This window comes from Equus caballus, chromosome 27, assembly GCF_041296265.1.
Source record: "Equus caballus isolate H_3958 breed thoroughbred chromosome 27, TB-T2T, whole genome shotgun sequence".
Lineage (NCBI taxonomy): Eukaryota > Metazoa > Chordata > Mammalia > Perissodactyla > Equidae > Equus > Equus caballus.
The window spans coordinates 54,914,963-54,931,670 of record NC_091710.1 but is presented as its reverse complement, the minus strand read 5'-3'; the positions used below and the strand labels follow the sequence as shown (position 1 = coordinate 54,931,670).

The following is a 16,708-nucleotide window of genomic DNA, read 5'->3' as shown; positions in this document are numbered from 1 at the left end:
GTTATAAAATTTCATAAATTGTTTTTTTCATTTCAGCTTTCCTTCAAATAAATATTTTGTTTAGGTTCACAGAAATGACAATGCAGTCAGACAATTTAATTCCTTTTTTTTTGTCCTGAATTATTCTCTTGCATATTTGAGAGAGCAACATAAGGAAAAATGCCAAACAATAGCCTTCTCAAATTAAAGAACAGTAAAGTTGGGAAAATAAATTAAGAAAACATGTATATCCATTCATGGATAAAATGTTTATAACGATGTTTGAAAGGACAGTGGGAAATATTTGGAGTAATAATAACAAAAATAAACTGACCTTTTTTGTTGTTCACTGTTGTCACTGTCCACGGGATCTCCAGCCCTGCTCTAAACTCCCCGCCTGAATTGTGTCAGTTTGTCCTCACCATGTGCCTACGTGGGATTTTAGTTTTAGCGATGAGGAAGGCAAGGCTCCTGGAGATGCTCTCATTTACCACCCTGCTGGAATATCCTGGATCCCGTGTGTCTGCGATCTCACCCTGAAGCCTGACTCAAAGATTCGTACCAACTGTGGTAAGGAAATGGACCCAGTTTTTGAGAATAACTGAGCCGATGTTGGATAAAGTCCTTCAAAGCCCTTTGTTGCATCTAGAGCAGAATTACTGCCTCTGTGCTCAGAAAGTTCATGATGTAAAAGGCAAAACTAAACTTAAAATCTGGAAGAAACAGAAAGCCTGAGTAATCCTCTTGTGGAGTCTCCCCACTTCCCTACTCCCCAAGCCCTCTGGGTGGCCCCTGAAAGAACTTGATGGACGTGAGCTTCACGAGTGTTCTCTCCAGTGGGGGTGCCCTTCCAGACCCCCTCTTTCCCTGGCCTAACAGTCCATGTCTGTGCGCAGCACATCCATGTTCGCACCCCTGATGGAGCCCTGCCAGGCCCTCATGCCCCCATTCCTGTTGGCTTCTCTGCTGAGCATCTGGACCCGCCCCTTGCTAACCTGCTTGTCTGCTGCCGCCATCAGGGGCACAGATTCTTAACTCAAAAGCTTTGAAAACAGTAAAAAACAGGATCTTCTTCTAGAGGAAGGATTTCCAATTTTGCTTATGTTCATTCATCATTCACCTAACACTTAATTAGTACATGGGTCCTCAACTGCTATCCTCTGAGACACTCAGTGAGTATAGAACTTGGTACACCCATCACAGTGCGTGCTTGTGGGAAAGTCACTGTGGGGAAAACTCAAATTAATGAGCTAAAATACAAAGGAAATCACAGGGCAGACAGGGAAAGGAGTGATAGAGAATCAAAATTTCACAAAGCCCATGCATTTCTGAAGAAGGGCAGAGTGAAATATCAGTGTACACAACAATTAAAATCATGAATGATTTAAGGTGGATAACCTGAAAGTTAATAACTAAATATTCTAAAGAGCCAATTTCATAAACCCATATCAATATAATAAATAATTACAAAAATTTATAAAACTATACTAAACTGTGTCATTATCTAAAAAAGCCTTAAAAATTGTTCAAAAGAAATAACCACCATTATTGAGTCCCAGAGATAGATTATAAAAGGCGGTGTTATAAATAGAGAGATGGATAATTGAATTAGGGATGCTACGTTTAGCGCTGCATGTGCCTACTGTATCATCATCCAGCTAATTTAATTTGCCTTGAAGAGAGTTGCACAGCTGAATTGATTTTTCAAATAACTTTCTGTTCTCAAAGTTATTCTGCCAAAGCTGTATTTAAAATCGTGTCTTTAAATTCAAGTAAAGACATGATTATGTCAACCGAATAAGGCACATTTTTAATTCAGCTGAATTCTTTCCAAGACAGAAATCAACAAGTTGAATTTTTAGGAATTAAAAGTGTTTTCTCTTACCATAGCCAATGGGCAGCGCGACCTTCCACGTGCAGTCCAAGTTGTTGGGGTACGCGCCTGGGAACCCCGGGCTCAGGATGACGCCACCCATGCTACTCAGCGTCCCGCCACAGGTCGCTGCGAAATGGACAACAGTAGTTAGTTTGGTGGGTCCTCGCTTTCTAGCAGGGACGTTTAATTCCACCTGCCCTCCTCCACTCTGCTCAGTAGAAGCAGTCTTCAGAAGCGAATCTGGTCCCCAATTACGGCACATCCACGACTCAGTGGGCACATTAGTGACTTATGGGCTCAGCTCTCTCCCTCGAGTGTCAGATGCTTAAGAACAAAGACTGTTTCTGATTTTGTTCTTGATTTTATAAAATGAGCACAATAATACTTGCTGCAAATGGTGTTGTGAAAATTAAATGAAATCTTATATGCATACTAACTCATAAAATCAAGCCACTTAGTAGCCCTCCCATAAATGGTAGCTATTATGACATATAGAAAAAGCTAGTTTGGTCACCACTATTGCCAACAAGAAGCAAGCATTTCTTTAATTTAATAATAATTGAGTAGATGCTCCGGAAATGCCTTCTGTACGATCCAAGAAGGATGAAATTATATTCGATGTTCAGTCCAATTGTAGTGGTTAGCACAATTTGCGATATTTTAATTATTGAGGAAGGGGAGGAAAACGAACTTCACTTGAGAGTTTATTTAGCATTCATATCAGTGTTTTTCTTCCCTTTACCTGTTTCTTTCTTTCTTTTGTTTCTTATTGAGGTATACTTGACGTATAATATTCTTAGTTTCAGGTGTATAACACAATGATTCTACATCTGTATATTCTGTGAAATGATCACCACAATGAGTCTAGTTAACATCATCACCATACAAAGTTACAGAATTTTTTCTCGTGATGACAACTTCGAAGATCTACTCTTAGCAACTTTCAAATATGCCATACAGTATTCTTAGCTAGAGGGGCCATGCAGCATATCACATGCCTGGACTGGTCTACCTTATAGCTGGAAGTTTGTCCCTTTTGACCACTTTCCCCATTTTGGCAGTTCTACTTCTGGTACACACAGGTTCTTGGTAAAGATTCTTCGATTTAATGCATTTTAGTCAGGCATTCAATTGACTTTCAGGTTCTAAGTTGCTAGGCATTGAATGGTAGTATGAGTTGCTATTCATTGATCCTTAACTATGCGCTACCTATCGTGCTGAGAGAAATACATCATTTGATGCTCATAATAACCCCAAAAGGCTAGTACTATTATTACCTTATTTACAGATAAGGGAACCAAGGCTGAGGAAATTAAGAAATTTGCCTAAGGGCACACACCTGGTGAACAGCACAACCAGACCATTACTCCAGCTCCATCTGGTTCCAGAACCCACATTTTAACCAGGATAGTTACCTGCAGAATTCTGTTCAGTTTGGAATGCAGCCACTGAAACCACTTCCTGCCCAAAGAATCTTACGCTGTGATGAGGGGTGAAAAGATAACTCCCTCATCTGTCCTGATCTTGGTTCCTCACACTCAGGCTACTGCAGCTGAGGTTTGACTATAAATCGCAACTGATTTTATAACAAACATGTCAAATAATATAGGTTGCAGCAGACGAAATTCTAATATTTGACCATTTGTGCCCTATTAAAATGGCAATTTCATGTAATTTCAAAGTAATAATGCAAACGATGCCTCGTCTGTCCAGGAAGTCACATTAAAAGGCTTAATTCCTATTCTAACAATGCTCTCATTAGGCAAATATTTTTGGAAGCCCTCTTTCAGAGATCCCTCAGGACCTAGAGTGGAAGCTTTTTATGTTTTTTTTTTTAATCATCAAGGTAGAAAAAGTTTACCTGTTGAGGGTAAATTTGACAGGAGGAAAATCTAAACATCTTAGAAAGTCAAGTCCAGTGAGTAGGGTAATCGCTCAAGTTAGAAAATCATAGTCTGGGTTTCAACATTGTGTAAGTTAAAAATGTAAGTTTAAAAAAGTTAAAAAATGTATTTTTGTAGAATGAGTGAATAATTTCAACAAAGTCTTTTTTTTTAAATTATCCGAGGACCAAACACCTTGCTTTTTCAGTCTTTTTTTCAAAGATTGGCACCTGAGGTAACATCTGTTGCCGATCTTCTTGTTTTTTTTCTGATGAGCAGTGCCACATGGCAACCAGGATCCAAACCAGGAAAACCCTGGGCCGATGAAGCAGAGTGTGTGAACTTAACCACTCGGCCATGGGGCCGGCCCCCAGCAAAGTCTTAAACATAAGCTTCATTGTTATTTGCAGTATAATCACCCAAGGTGACTTCTGGTGGGAGATACCAAGTATTTGAAATATAGGTTGTGACGTACATTTTATCCATGAGTCCATCAATTTTGTGGAAGACACCGGTGGATATGAGCGGCAAACCTGAATATATTTAGCAATACTATCCCTTCCCTGAGGGCTCTTACAACCTGCAATGAGGGTAAATATGTTTGACCAGCTATAGGGGAGACAGATAGGAAAATGCCAAATGAATGACAGAAACAGGAAAACAAAGGTGAAATAAAGGTGACCTTTCTAAAAAGGTCCTTTTGATTTTGAGCAAGACTTTTACCAAAAAAAGAGAAAAAGTTCAGGAATTATAAAATCTAAGCATCCATGTACTTCTTCAGTGAGGGCTGAGAGCATCTCACATGAGTAGCTGACCCAGTGCTGGCTGATAGAAGTTATCATCAGTATCAATGTCTTTGTTTAATACAGGCCAACTCTCGGTGTTGTGGGAGACACATGTGGGGCCTAGATATCGGGTATTTCTCCTGTCAAACATACAATGATAATCTAATTCCTTAAGTACTTAGTTAGAACTGCAAGTAGTCCTTCTTTTGTTAATCAATGGAGCATCTTTGGATGGGCATAGAAACAGAGATCCCAAAAATCGTGCATCAATCTTTTCTCCTGTGGTGTTTTAGACTCCATCAGGCGGTTTGTCTTATTTTATATTTGCTCATTGTTACCATCAGGCTTCAGCCTTCTTCCCAGGGTCTAACTGTCCACCACCAACTGGTAGACCAACTTCCCGCCTCCTGTGGAGACACGCCCTCCACGCCAGCCCTTTCTTATAGTTAAGTAGCATCATTGGAGAGTTATTCATAAATACAGTATCTCTAAAGGACAAGGTGTTTATTTTTATAAAATAGCTATCTTACATTGTACTGGATTTATATATCTTATTTTGTGCAGATTCTTGATTTTTTGGTAAGAATATATGCAGGTTTTACTCAAGGGCACAGGCCATGCCTTGCTGGACAGACCTCATGGAGCAGGGAGTGCCAGCTCAGCAGCAGGGCCCTGGCAAATGGCTTGGCCCCTCTGGGGCTTGTTGCGATAGTCAAAACAGTTGATATCAGTTAAGCTCTGAGAATAATGCTAACACTCAGTAGCCTGTGGAAAAGCATTTTGATATAAATTGTCTTCATTAGCAGCAATTTCTTTTTAAAAATTAGGACGTGAGGTTTCCAAGAGCTCATAAGTAAAGTATCATCTCTCTATGGATTTCTAGTCTTAAATTCCCTCAGCTGAGATTAATCTAAAGCTAACAGCCAAGAAAAGCTTTCAATCTCTCAAATCAGTCTTTGAGCTTTATGTGGGCCATTTGGGTGTTTTCCAATGAAAAACCTTTCTCTATACCTTACAAAAATCAGGGGCAAGCAGGTGTAATGGAAGTTGACATCCTCCACATTTGCTAATATACGAGACATGTTAAATAAAAGGTAAAATTATGTTTGGCTAATATAGGTTAACTATTCAAAGTAAACATTTTTCCACATAATGTAGAGTGCCAGCAATAACTATTGTTTGATTGAATACCCGCTGGGAGCTGATTTCATTTCAAAGTTTAAAATATTTCAATTCCCAAGTTTAACAGACAGTGCTTCATGTAAAAATAAACAGGAAGCTTGACGTTCTGTGTAACGGGGGTGGAGGCAGTCCCCTAATGTCAGTTCCTCATCATCCTTCATTTCTCCCTTCCAATCAAGCCTAGAATTTTAAACCTCCATACAAATAACTTCAACTTTTTAGATGACATGGTAATCCAAACATGGATTTTTACCAAGAAATCACTTTCACCGAAAAAGATACTGGTCACTAAGGCCCATCTTTCACTTGTAAACAAATATGACATGGTGGACATAATAGGGACACATACTGTTTCCTGGACGAGACTATCATAAAGGCTGAATTCCTGTTTGTTTTAAAGGTTTGGTTTAGTTTTATTTTCCTCTGTACACAACTCCATCTGTTTCCTGTTCAAGGTAGTTATGTTGTATATTACTCAAAACCACTGAACACCTAGGATTTGTGTGAGCTGGGAAATCAGGCTGTCAGAGGAACATGTACCAGAGAGGAAGTACCTTGCTTCACCTGTGGGAACCTGCATAACACAATATGCTACCATATTCCCTGGCAAAATGGATCATAAGCAGCATGTGAATCGCTCAGAGGACACTTAAAGGATGTATGGTGGCCTTTAAAATTGCATGCATTTGTTCACATAGAGTTGACCACTTTCTCTGAAACACATCTGCAGTATAAGGATGCTTGAGGGAGCATTCCAGAGACGGGGGCTCTGAGTGCTCCCCTTGGCAATATCCACGTGTTGGAAGCAGGAGAGGGACTATGAAGAAGGCATTTGTGATCACGCAATCGTTATAATGATCCATGCTATCTGGTGGTCAATCATTGACTGGTCATTCTTGAATCAAAATTATTGCGAGCCTACTATGTGCTAACAGTATAGTAGTGAGTGACGTTTGGCTCTGCCTGTAAGAGCCTTGGGATTGTCAGGAGGGTAGATTAATTTACGCAAAATTACATTAAAGCTTCATATACAAAAGTGGAGTCATACACATGGGAGAACCAAATTCCTGTTACGGATGCTAGCCACCTGAAGTGGAGAAGCTGGCCGGGACTGGGCTGAGGGGAAGGTAGCTGACTCACTTCCCTCAGGTGCAAATTTTAGGAGGATGCCTGAACCCTCAAATAATAAGTTAGTGCAATAATTGGAAAAATCAAAAGTAATGCAAAGAAAAGCCCTAGGATGAACAAAATGTCAACATTTTAAATACAGCCAGGGTCAGTATTACTGGTTTTCCTGTGGTCTCAGGCCCTGATATGGCAGGCCCAGCAGTGACCATGCAGGAGGCCAGGCATAGAGAGCATGTGCAATGGAGGGGTGAACTGGCACAGCAGCATCCAGCACTTGCTGATGCACGGAACAAGAGGAAAGGAGAGCTGTGGTTCCGGGGCCAAATCATGGAGCCAATTCAAGCCATATGCTGATGCCGCGATGTCTTTTGGCCAGAGGCGTGGGTACAGAGTAGGCAGAAGATTTCAGGGCCTTGAGCAGATCAACTGTAACAAGCTCTTTCCCCTGATAAAGTTGGAGCACGGCTGGGATTGGAGGCTGTAGCTGAGGATGCTGTCGAGCAGGATAACAACTATTTACAGGGCTATGAGGCATTAAGAAGCTATGAGATCTCAAAGCTGGGGCGTTATAGATCAGGATCACATCTGGGGATGCATTTAGGTGGTAGGGTTGACAAGAGTGAGAGATAGCTTGTATCTGGGGAATGAAAGAAATCTAAGGTCACATGTGGATTAGACAAAAAATGTGGATGATAATGGCAGTCATGGAGGAAGGGATGCAGGCAGTGGAACGGACTTGACTCAGGCTTTGGGTATATTGAGTCATACAGGTAAGGAAGCACCTGACAGAGTCGTAAGGTCACCTGAGCTCTGTAAGTACAGATCTCTGAGTCAGATACACAGCATCCAGGTGGTGCGTGAAGCTCTGGGCTTGGAGAAGAGGAAGAACATGCAGAGTTTAAAGAAGAACGCAGGGCTGGCCTGGTGGCGCAGTGGTTAAGTGCACACGTTCTGCTTTGGCAGCCCAGGGTTCGCTGGTTCGGATCCCAGGTGCGGACATGGCAAGCTATGCTGTGGCAGGCATCCCACATATAAAGTAGAAGAAGATGGGCATGGATGTTAGCTCAGGGCCAGTCTTCCTCAGCAAAAAGAGGAGGATTGGTAGCAGTTAGCTCTAGGGCTAATCATCCTCAAAAAAAGTAAATAAATAAAATAAAGAAGAATGCAGAGCACCCTGACATCACAGCCTTTCCATTTCAAGGTCTTCCTGTGTTGGAGGTAGATGAAAATCACCTGCTGTGCAGGGAAACTTTAAAATGCCCACCACTTAATCTATGTGAAAAGTTTATGGGCCTCAGGCACAGGTTCTCCCTCTTTAAAGGCGGGTGTTGGGAACGCTTTTCCCTAAAGAAGCAGGCTGCAGCCCCAGCCCTCAAGAGCACATCCACCAGGGCAGACCCCTTTCTGTTTCTCAAAAAGTACTCTCCCTCCAACTGCAAACCCCTGATTTGTATTTCTGAATTTTGCTTCTGGAAACTTGATCTCCCCGAGGCTAAAGGCCTACGGTAGAGACCACAGCTCAGACTTTCCGACCAGCTACATTCATTCCTTCCCGTAAATTAATCCACTGGCCTTCTGATACAATGCAACTTGAGTTTAGTGGCTGGAGCTAGCAGTCTTGCATCTCATCTGTGTAGGTTGGTCCAAAGATGACGAAAAAGCTGAGCTACTAGCTCCAGTGGAGAAGATGCATGGTCAACCTTTGCTATACCTCTACCGCCCCATTATGTTATTATTATGTAACAAATGTTTCAAAAGGAATACAAAAGTGCATCGTTTGAAGCCCAGAAGAGCAGCTCAAGGAGATCCCTGTTATGTATTGATAGTCCACGTGCACAGCAACACAACGACCGAAGGATGTCCATACCGATGCAAAGGGGAGAAGGGTAGTTCCAGCGCCGAACGGTTCCGGGCATACAAGAAATGTGGGACCGGCCCTGTGAAGAGAAAATGAAACAGAACTCACATCCCTGAAAAGAGAGCATTTAAGGATTAACTGTTTGTGAGAATTTCTGTACTTTAGTTTTCCTTTTTGATTTAATTACAAATGGAAAAAAAATCAGAAATTTCGAAATCTATTCTACTAATGTTTATTAATGAATCACATATTTTGAATCAAAATAGAAAAAATATCCATAATCATTGTATTTCTTTTCAGTAAAAACAAAATCTTCCCCGTCCCTTCGCGACAGTCTACATTTCTGCCAGGATGGTTTTGTAATGCTTAAAGCGATGAATTGGGCAAAGCACATCCCTTTTTTTAATCATCAGAAGTTATAGCTTTTGGTCTCAGAGGCTGACCGTGATTAGGAAACACTAGGTATGATTTGAAGGGTGAAATGTCAACAATACATAATCTGCTTATGAAAAGGTATCTTTTGTGTTTGTCTAGAGCTCACATACAGGTCGCATGACCATTATGCAGCTTCAGCGTAATGGTTCAGCAAAGAACTGGGTCAGTTCCTCTGTCAATGGAGAAAAAGGAGACGACATTCATTTTATTATCCGACAGCTTTCCAGGCTGTCAAATTAATGTGCTTGCAATGAAATTAATCCTCATCACTCATGACCTCTTTATCCTTTAAATATATGCAGTTTTCAACTTTCAACCTTCAAAAAAGTCTGTCCTATTATTCCTCTTTTAAAAATCAAACAGCAGTGGGTTCACTTTTGAGATGTTTTGTGCTAAAATCTCTCTTTCCATGAAAGAGACAGTAATAAATGGGTACCTCTGTGTGCAGACTATTAATATTTAGTTTTTTCCTCTTTGTGACTTGGTGGTCTCATCTGCCATGTGTACTCGTGAATTTCCGTTTGCTGCAATCGATGTAGAGGGAATGCGTCAAACAAAATTTGCACTAATGCAGTTATCAATGACAAACTGATTCCCCAAGCTTAGAAACATTTCATACTCAATTTTCCTGCCATAAAACTCATTTTCTCATACTTCCTGATATTTTTAAAAGTCGTTACAGTGAAGGAAGACTCTATTTATTCTTAAAGAAGACATTCTGGACAATGCTTTTCTTCCTAAAGTTCAGGTTCTGTGTCAACTCATTCTCTGATCCATTAAATTATCTTTAATAAATTTCTTTCTGAATTATGGTTAACATAAAGTGCAAAAAACTTTACAGATACTTATTGAAGACTACCAATGAACTAGTCATTTATTACCAATCTAGGTCGTATTCTGCTATTGATTTTGGCACAAACATTTCATATTAGTGATTCCAGCTGAAATTTTTATAATGGATCCAAAACGAGACAGAACTCTGTGTATTTATTTACTAGTTTAGAATGGGAATTTTCTTTTTTTTCCCTCTTTTCAAAGAAAGTAAAACAAGTCTAGAGAAGATAGGAATCATAAATGATTCAAATATTCAGGATTCACATTCAGTGTGTCGTGTCACAGCATGTTTATGCCATGTGCGTGAATCTCACCAGGCATATGCATTTATAGACTTTCATGTGTAAACTATACAAGGAATAATGCTTTTCATGAATGATATGTAATTTAACCATGCTGTCTTCCCAAATATACTAATGTGTTAGCAAAACTGTCCACTTTTACTAATTAAAAAAAAAATTCTGAATCCTTTTTTACTTATACGAATGACAAGCTTTGTGAACTCAAAGCTTGACAGGGTCTGTAACAAAGGAAAAAATAGCTTAGTTTGCATTTGAAAAAGAGCTAATAAGTGGCCTGATTGGGCTCTACAGATGTGGTGTCCACAGGCCTTTATCTCTAAGCAGCATATTAAAAAATTCATTATAAGAAAGGTCTTTACTAAATAATCCTTCTCCTTTCTCCTCTGAGGGCTGTCGAAGCATCACTTACAAAGAGATGCTCACAGTAACTGCAGAGTGACATCAGAAACGAGCAGAGACGATGAGCACACGTGAGCAAGAGCAAGAGCAAGTAGCAAGTGGGAATTCGGGAGAGGATCGAGACAGCAGGATATTTACGTGGTTTAAGTCGATTTATAATGCAAGCAAAAAAAAAAAAAGCATAAAAATGGCATGTCAGTATACAGTGAAGTGTCCCTCAAAATGACACCCTTCATATGTGACATACTTCTTTATAGTGTAATATGTGAAACCGGAAAGCTTTGTCTTAAAGAATCAGTTAAAAAGTCTTAGAATGCTTGATTAAAAACTTGTTAAGGTGGCAGAACTTTTAGCAAAGGTTCCTCCTGCTTCCTTCCTCCTGTTCCACTTCGCAGGGGTCTGCTCATCTTTTTGTAGAGTCAAAGCAATTATCGTAGTACCGACCGAGACTGATAGAACGTAGGTTGTAGGTTGTTTTTATGAAGGTGCCTTTATGTCTATTGGTGTTTGTTTATAATAATAGCAATAATGTTTTTCACTTGCTGAAGCAGGCTAAGGATTTTACAGATATCTTCTTTAAACGTAAAACCCAGGCTAATTCCTACATGTGGTTCCACTTGATGGGTCCGTGCCCAGTTCACCAGCTCTTCTACTCCCTCCCTCTCTCTCATACACTCACTCAGCTTCCACTTCCATCTAGTACCCACACCACGTGGCTGCGTGCGATGAATGTGAGGTCAGGTAGGCACTCCATCAGCATTCAGTATCTGCTGCTGCTGCTGCTGTAACTTGTCCCTGTTCTGCAAGACGGTTACTGCCACGCACCTGCACAACTTGCATTACATGCATTGGTGTCCCTGCTGTGTTGCAACTTTCTTCTGATGCTTACTCAAGCTCTTTTATTTAAGTCGGGTAAAGAATGCAAGGAAAACAAATTTCCTTGAAATACTATCAGCTTCAATGTTGGAAGAAACATACAGCCAGAAGTACTTCACTACCTGAATTAATTGAAGATGAGAAACCTAAGTAGGCTTAAACATTTCCATGAGACTTTGGAATATACACGTTTAGATTTTCAATATTTGTTGTTGGCACGCAGGGAGAATTATATAAGAATTATGCTGAGTGACAGAAAGGAACTATTCTAGGAATAAGCTTATTCATGGTAAAACCAGAAATTTATAACAAAAAATGATTACTATTGGAACACATTAGTTTATAAAAAGTTTATTAAAACTTTTATATAAAAAACTTTTTACAAAAAATCTATAAATAGTTTATAGAAACTTCTATTTAATATCTCTGGATAATTACTTAAACCTATTTCTGTGAGCCCTTATTTGCCTGGCACTGAGCAGGTAGCGGATGATAATTTACCGAACGGGACCATAAGAACGGTTTGCAAAGCAGAAGCAGCACGTGCCTCAGAAGCAGATCCAGTAACTCAGTTCCTAGAATAGGACTTTCCAAGAGATTGTGCCAAGACCTCTTCCCTTATAATTTAATCTGCATAGTTATTGGGAGAATATATATTTTGAAACAAAATAATTATGAAAATAAAATGCTTGACTTCAAAAGGGGGCTTTCTGATTTAGAAGCCCTTTCCACACCATAATTAGGATTACCAGCATGCACGGTCTAATATGATGACTTTGATTCACAAACCGAGTGAGAGAAACTAAATGCTAAGTTAGCTCTCTGGTGTAAATCTAGAGCCTCAGCCTGAGCTAGCTGGCTGAGGATTACTGTTTTGAACCCCCTTTATTGCCAAGAACTCCAAGGAGAAGTACCTGCAGGGTGTACCCGGGCTCGCACTGAAAGGAGAGCACGTCGTTCACCATGTATCGGTCTCCTGTTTTGATGCTGTTGCTGGGGAGGGCTGGTTCTTGGCATGCAGCAAGACCTACAGCTACAGAAATGCAAAGACAAAGACTTAGAAATTATGTCATAGAAACAAGAGTCTTACCATTTGAATAATAAAATAGCTCTTTTCTATGCTCTCCTCCAATAGAAATGAACAAAGTCTAACTCTTTTTGCCAAGAAGACCAAGTAACTTTAAATCAAGGTTATGAGGTAATTCTTAAATGTTAACTTATTTAATTTTTATCATGCAACGAATCAAGCTTTTCTTTAAATGATAAAATTTCTTTTTTCACATTTAGTATAAAACACTCTAATTATAATGTATTTGCATTTTAAAAAGTCCTTAAAAAATTGTTTTCTATTAGATGCAAAACCCCATGATACTGCTCTCTTGCTTTCTGTTTTTCAAGCACACTTAGCAGCCTTTATGAACAAATTTTAAGTGTGAATCTGGGAATTCTATCCTTCCAGAAATACATAATATGAGAACAAATATTTTATATTCAATCTCTCCCTCTCTCTCTCTTCCTTTTAAAAATAACAAAAAAATTCTCAGAACAGAATGGTCTGTTCTTAGGTAAACTGGACCCATATTTACAGACCCTAAAGCTGTGATCAAGCACTTCCCTAGAGGGAATTGCCTTCAGTTAAGGCATCAACAAATTTAAGTAAAAATGCATCATACAATATTGGACTTCAGCCTCAAGTATCAGATAGATTAAGTATTATTTAATCCTGACCCCTATCCATGTTAACCCTTAGCATGCAAATAAACAAAATATGCAGCTAAGGTATTTTCTAGAATTGAAAATACACTTGCAATGGTCTTAAAGACTTGGTGACTGCAAATCATGTCTTTCATCATTCTAGGACATCTTTTTCTCACATCCCAGGTTACAAAGTACTCATGTGCTATCCAGGGTGACAAATGAGGGAGAAGGGCTTTTTTACAGTAAAATTCTTCACATGGCCTTGGGCTTGCACTTTGGTTCTTGTTCTTAACATGAATGCAAATGAATCCATTCGATGAGCTAACTGATTGGGACTCTGAGTAATGGGGCTGAAATGGGGAAGGTGGCTAAGACTTTAGTTAACCCAGACACAAAAACTAGTAGAAAATGGAAGAACAAGTCTACACAGAGCCAGCCCACTACACAGTTGTGGGTCCCAGCACCACATGAGGACGTGTACTGCCTGCTTTGTGCACGGAACTGGGCCCACATGTGTCCTCTGCTCGTATGCATGCTCCATTGTCTCATCAGATTTCACTTTAAAAACACAAGTTCAAAGATAAATTATTAACAATTTCAAGATGGGCAACAGCAAGCATAACGCGCTTCTGAGAACAGGTGCCAGTGTCACTCCACACGGTGCCTACTCACAAGGCAGGCTCTGGGTCTAGGCTACGGGATCTGCAAAGGCAGCACTTGGAGAAACCAGACAAGGGAAGAAGATAACATTTTTAAGTCCTCTGTATGCTAGTTGCTATGCTAGATGCCTCCTAGTGCTCTGTCCTCACAAGAAAGTCATACCCAGGCTCCTTGTATCTGATACTAAGAAAAGGCAAAGTCAAGTCAAATTGGCAGGTCAAGTTTCCCAGGTCCAGGCACATAGATAAACCCATCTGTCTATGTAGCTAACTGAAGGGTCAACTTTCTCTACTTCCTTGCTTTTAAAAGCACGGTGTGGGAGTCTGAAACAGTGGCATGTTTTCAGCCGTAGCTAGCCCAGAAGTATCAAATCACAATCTGCATGTTGACAGCATCCCTGACGATTCCTATGCATTAAGGTCTGAGAATCACCAGTTTGCCTCCCTTTCCTCTCAAACTTGAAAAGATGAAACAGAGAGCAGTGCCCTCATTTCACATCATTAGTGTGACTGTTCACTGAGAATACCATGCTGTAGAAATCGCCTCAGAGTGGGCACCACTGGTACCTGAGCCAGCTGGGTAATTTCAAGCCATAGAAGACACTGATTCTATCTGGGATGAGCAGGATGAGGAGTATCGTAAAGTTTTTCTAAGTTGAAATTGATTTTTCCCTAAATGGCTGTACATTAAAAAGTATAAAACACCATATGAATTAAGTGGCAATATTTTTTATTCCTAGCACAGAATTTCAAGCCATGTAGGGCTTTTTGTAGATGATAAAATTGCTAAATATGGAAAAATATGATCACTTAGGCCTTTGACTTGTTTTCTGGGTATAAATCTAATTTCTCTCTCTCTTTTTAACTTTAGAATAGAGATTGCAGCTACACTTAAATTTCATCCTTTTTTCCTCACAGATTGGCAAGATCACCACTATATATCACTTTTTTAAATTTGACCTTGAGAAAAAAATACTTAAAATACTTTTGGTATAAAATTTCTAACTACAACTTGGAATGCTAAAAAGTTAGTTTATGGTGATACCACACCATCCTTTGGGACACTTCAAGTGCACACCAGGCAGGACAGAGACTGGAGAACATCAATAACCTCAAAGGATTCAAATGAATAGGAAAAATATTTTGAAGTTTAAAAAAAAGTCATAAGTAATTCAAAATTAAATTCAGTCACTAAATTCCCATCCCTTCACACATAAGATATAATAGGTTTTTACTTATTTACTGCACTTGTTTATTACATGTTGATTCACATAAATTTATTGTATATTAATTTTCATTTTCTCCTTCCTTGAAGTCTACGTGTAAATCCAACTCATCCTCTGATAAAAATAAATCGCATCTATATCCATACCTGCAGGAATTATAATAAATTTTCTGAATAATTTAAAAACAAACAAAAATCATTTCAATCAGTGTTTGATATGATAAGACCCAGCAAGCAGTTATATGCAGATCTTGATATTTGAAATATGGACAGAAACACCTTCCTTCTTCCTTTCTTCCTTCTCCAACGTCACTATGTATCCGGTACGTGTTAGAAGCTGATAGTACTAACATATTTGGTATTTTTAGGAATGCTTCCTAGTGATAGCATTTAAACCTATAGATATATATCTCCAGAAATGGAGTGACAAACTAGAAAAGCGATTGACATGATCATCCGCAAATATTTATTGAACTATACTGGACCAGAGCCCAAGCATTTTCTATACACTACATGTATCGCCTAAAGATGCAATAATCGGCCTTCAACACTAAGAGTGATTCCAGTCACAGTGAAACAGTGGATTTATCTAGGCGGAAAACACTCACGGGGATTTTAATTTTAGGGTCTGGAAAGCCAAGACTCTAGCAGAGGGGAGAGTTTAAGGTGTGGAGGTTGCAGGTCCACACAGCTGGGCTTGAAGCCCAGCCCCAGATAGAAGTGTTGACTTGACAGAGCAGAGCAGAGCTGTCTCCTGTGCTTTAAAGGAATGGGGTAAAAACCTTTCAGACAAAGATCAACCGAGTACACATGGACCCAAAACAGAAAAATCAGAGAGGAGGTGAGGCAGCACCAGAAACCGTAGAAATAATGTAAATTAGTGCCTTACGAGTTAGTGCCTTAGAAGACGAAACAATTAACTTTCCAACTTTTGGGGCACAGAAGGAGGTGTACTGAGGAATTTTTGATAAAGAAAAAATGTTAGATCTTTTGCATTTAATCATTACGCTAATCAAAACGTGAAATAAAGAAGATACGATACGAAGTAAGCAGGACAGTATAGGGTAACAAACATGAACTGGAGAAGAGGTCAATTTAAGTCCGTAAAGGTACATATCACCCTGTAAAAAATCTAGAATAGAGTGTTCTTTAACAAATCTCCCTTTTGGTAGAGTTTTAGAGGAATGATGGTTGAGTTCAGCGAAACTAATATCTAATGTTGTTAAATCATGGGTGGCAGTATCACATAAGTGACAGACAAAATTGTAAAACTAGTCAATTAGAAGGTATTTATTTAGACACAAAATAGACCCGTACAAAGAGACATACAAATGAAAGGACTCTTCTAAAGACTTCCCAAAGCGAAGTTGTAAAACACACCAAAATTAATTCAAAATTAATTTTTCAGCAGTGGAGACATCTGGAAGAGTAAATTGTCACATTGTAAGAAAAAATTTTAATAGAAAGGATTTCTAACTCTTTTGAAGCATAGCACACTTATATTCTATACCATAAATGAAAATATAGCAAACGCTATAAAGCAATGTTTCCTTAAAAGGTACTTCACAAACTACCTGACTCTGAATACC

The 16,708-nt window shown here is 39.3% G+C and overlaps 1 protein-coding gene across 2 annotated transcripts in view; it reads right to left on the bottom strand.

The window, feature by feature from the left end:
• CSMD1 (CUB and Sushi multiple domains 1) overlaps window positions 1–16,708 on the bottom strand; it is a 1,833,881-nt gene that overhangs the window by 190,786 nt on the left and 1,626,387 nt on the right. For both annotated transcript variants that reach the window (XM_023630572.2, XM_023630573.2), the window contains exons 38-40: window positions 12,452–12,570; window positions 8,701–8,770; window positions 1,865–1,981 (exon numbers count right to left, since the gene is read on the bottom strand). In XM_023630572.2, coding sequence (XP_023486340.1) covers window positions 1,865–1,981; window positions 8,701–8,770; window positions 12,452–12,570 — 306 coding nt within the window. The remainder of the gene's footprint in view (window positions 1–1,864; window positions 1,982–8,700; window positions 8,771–12,451; window positions 12,571–16,708) is intronic.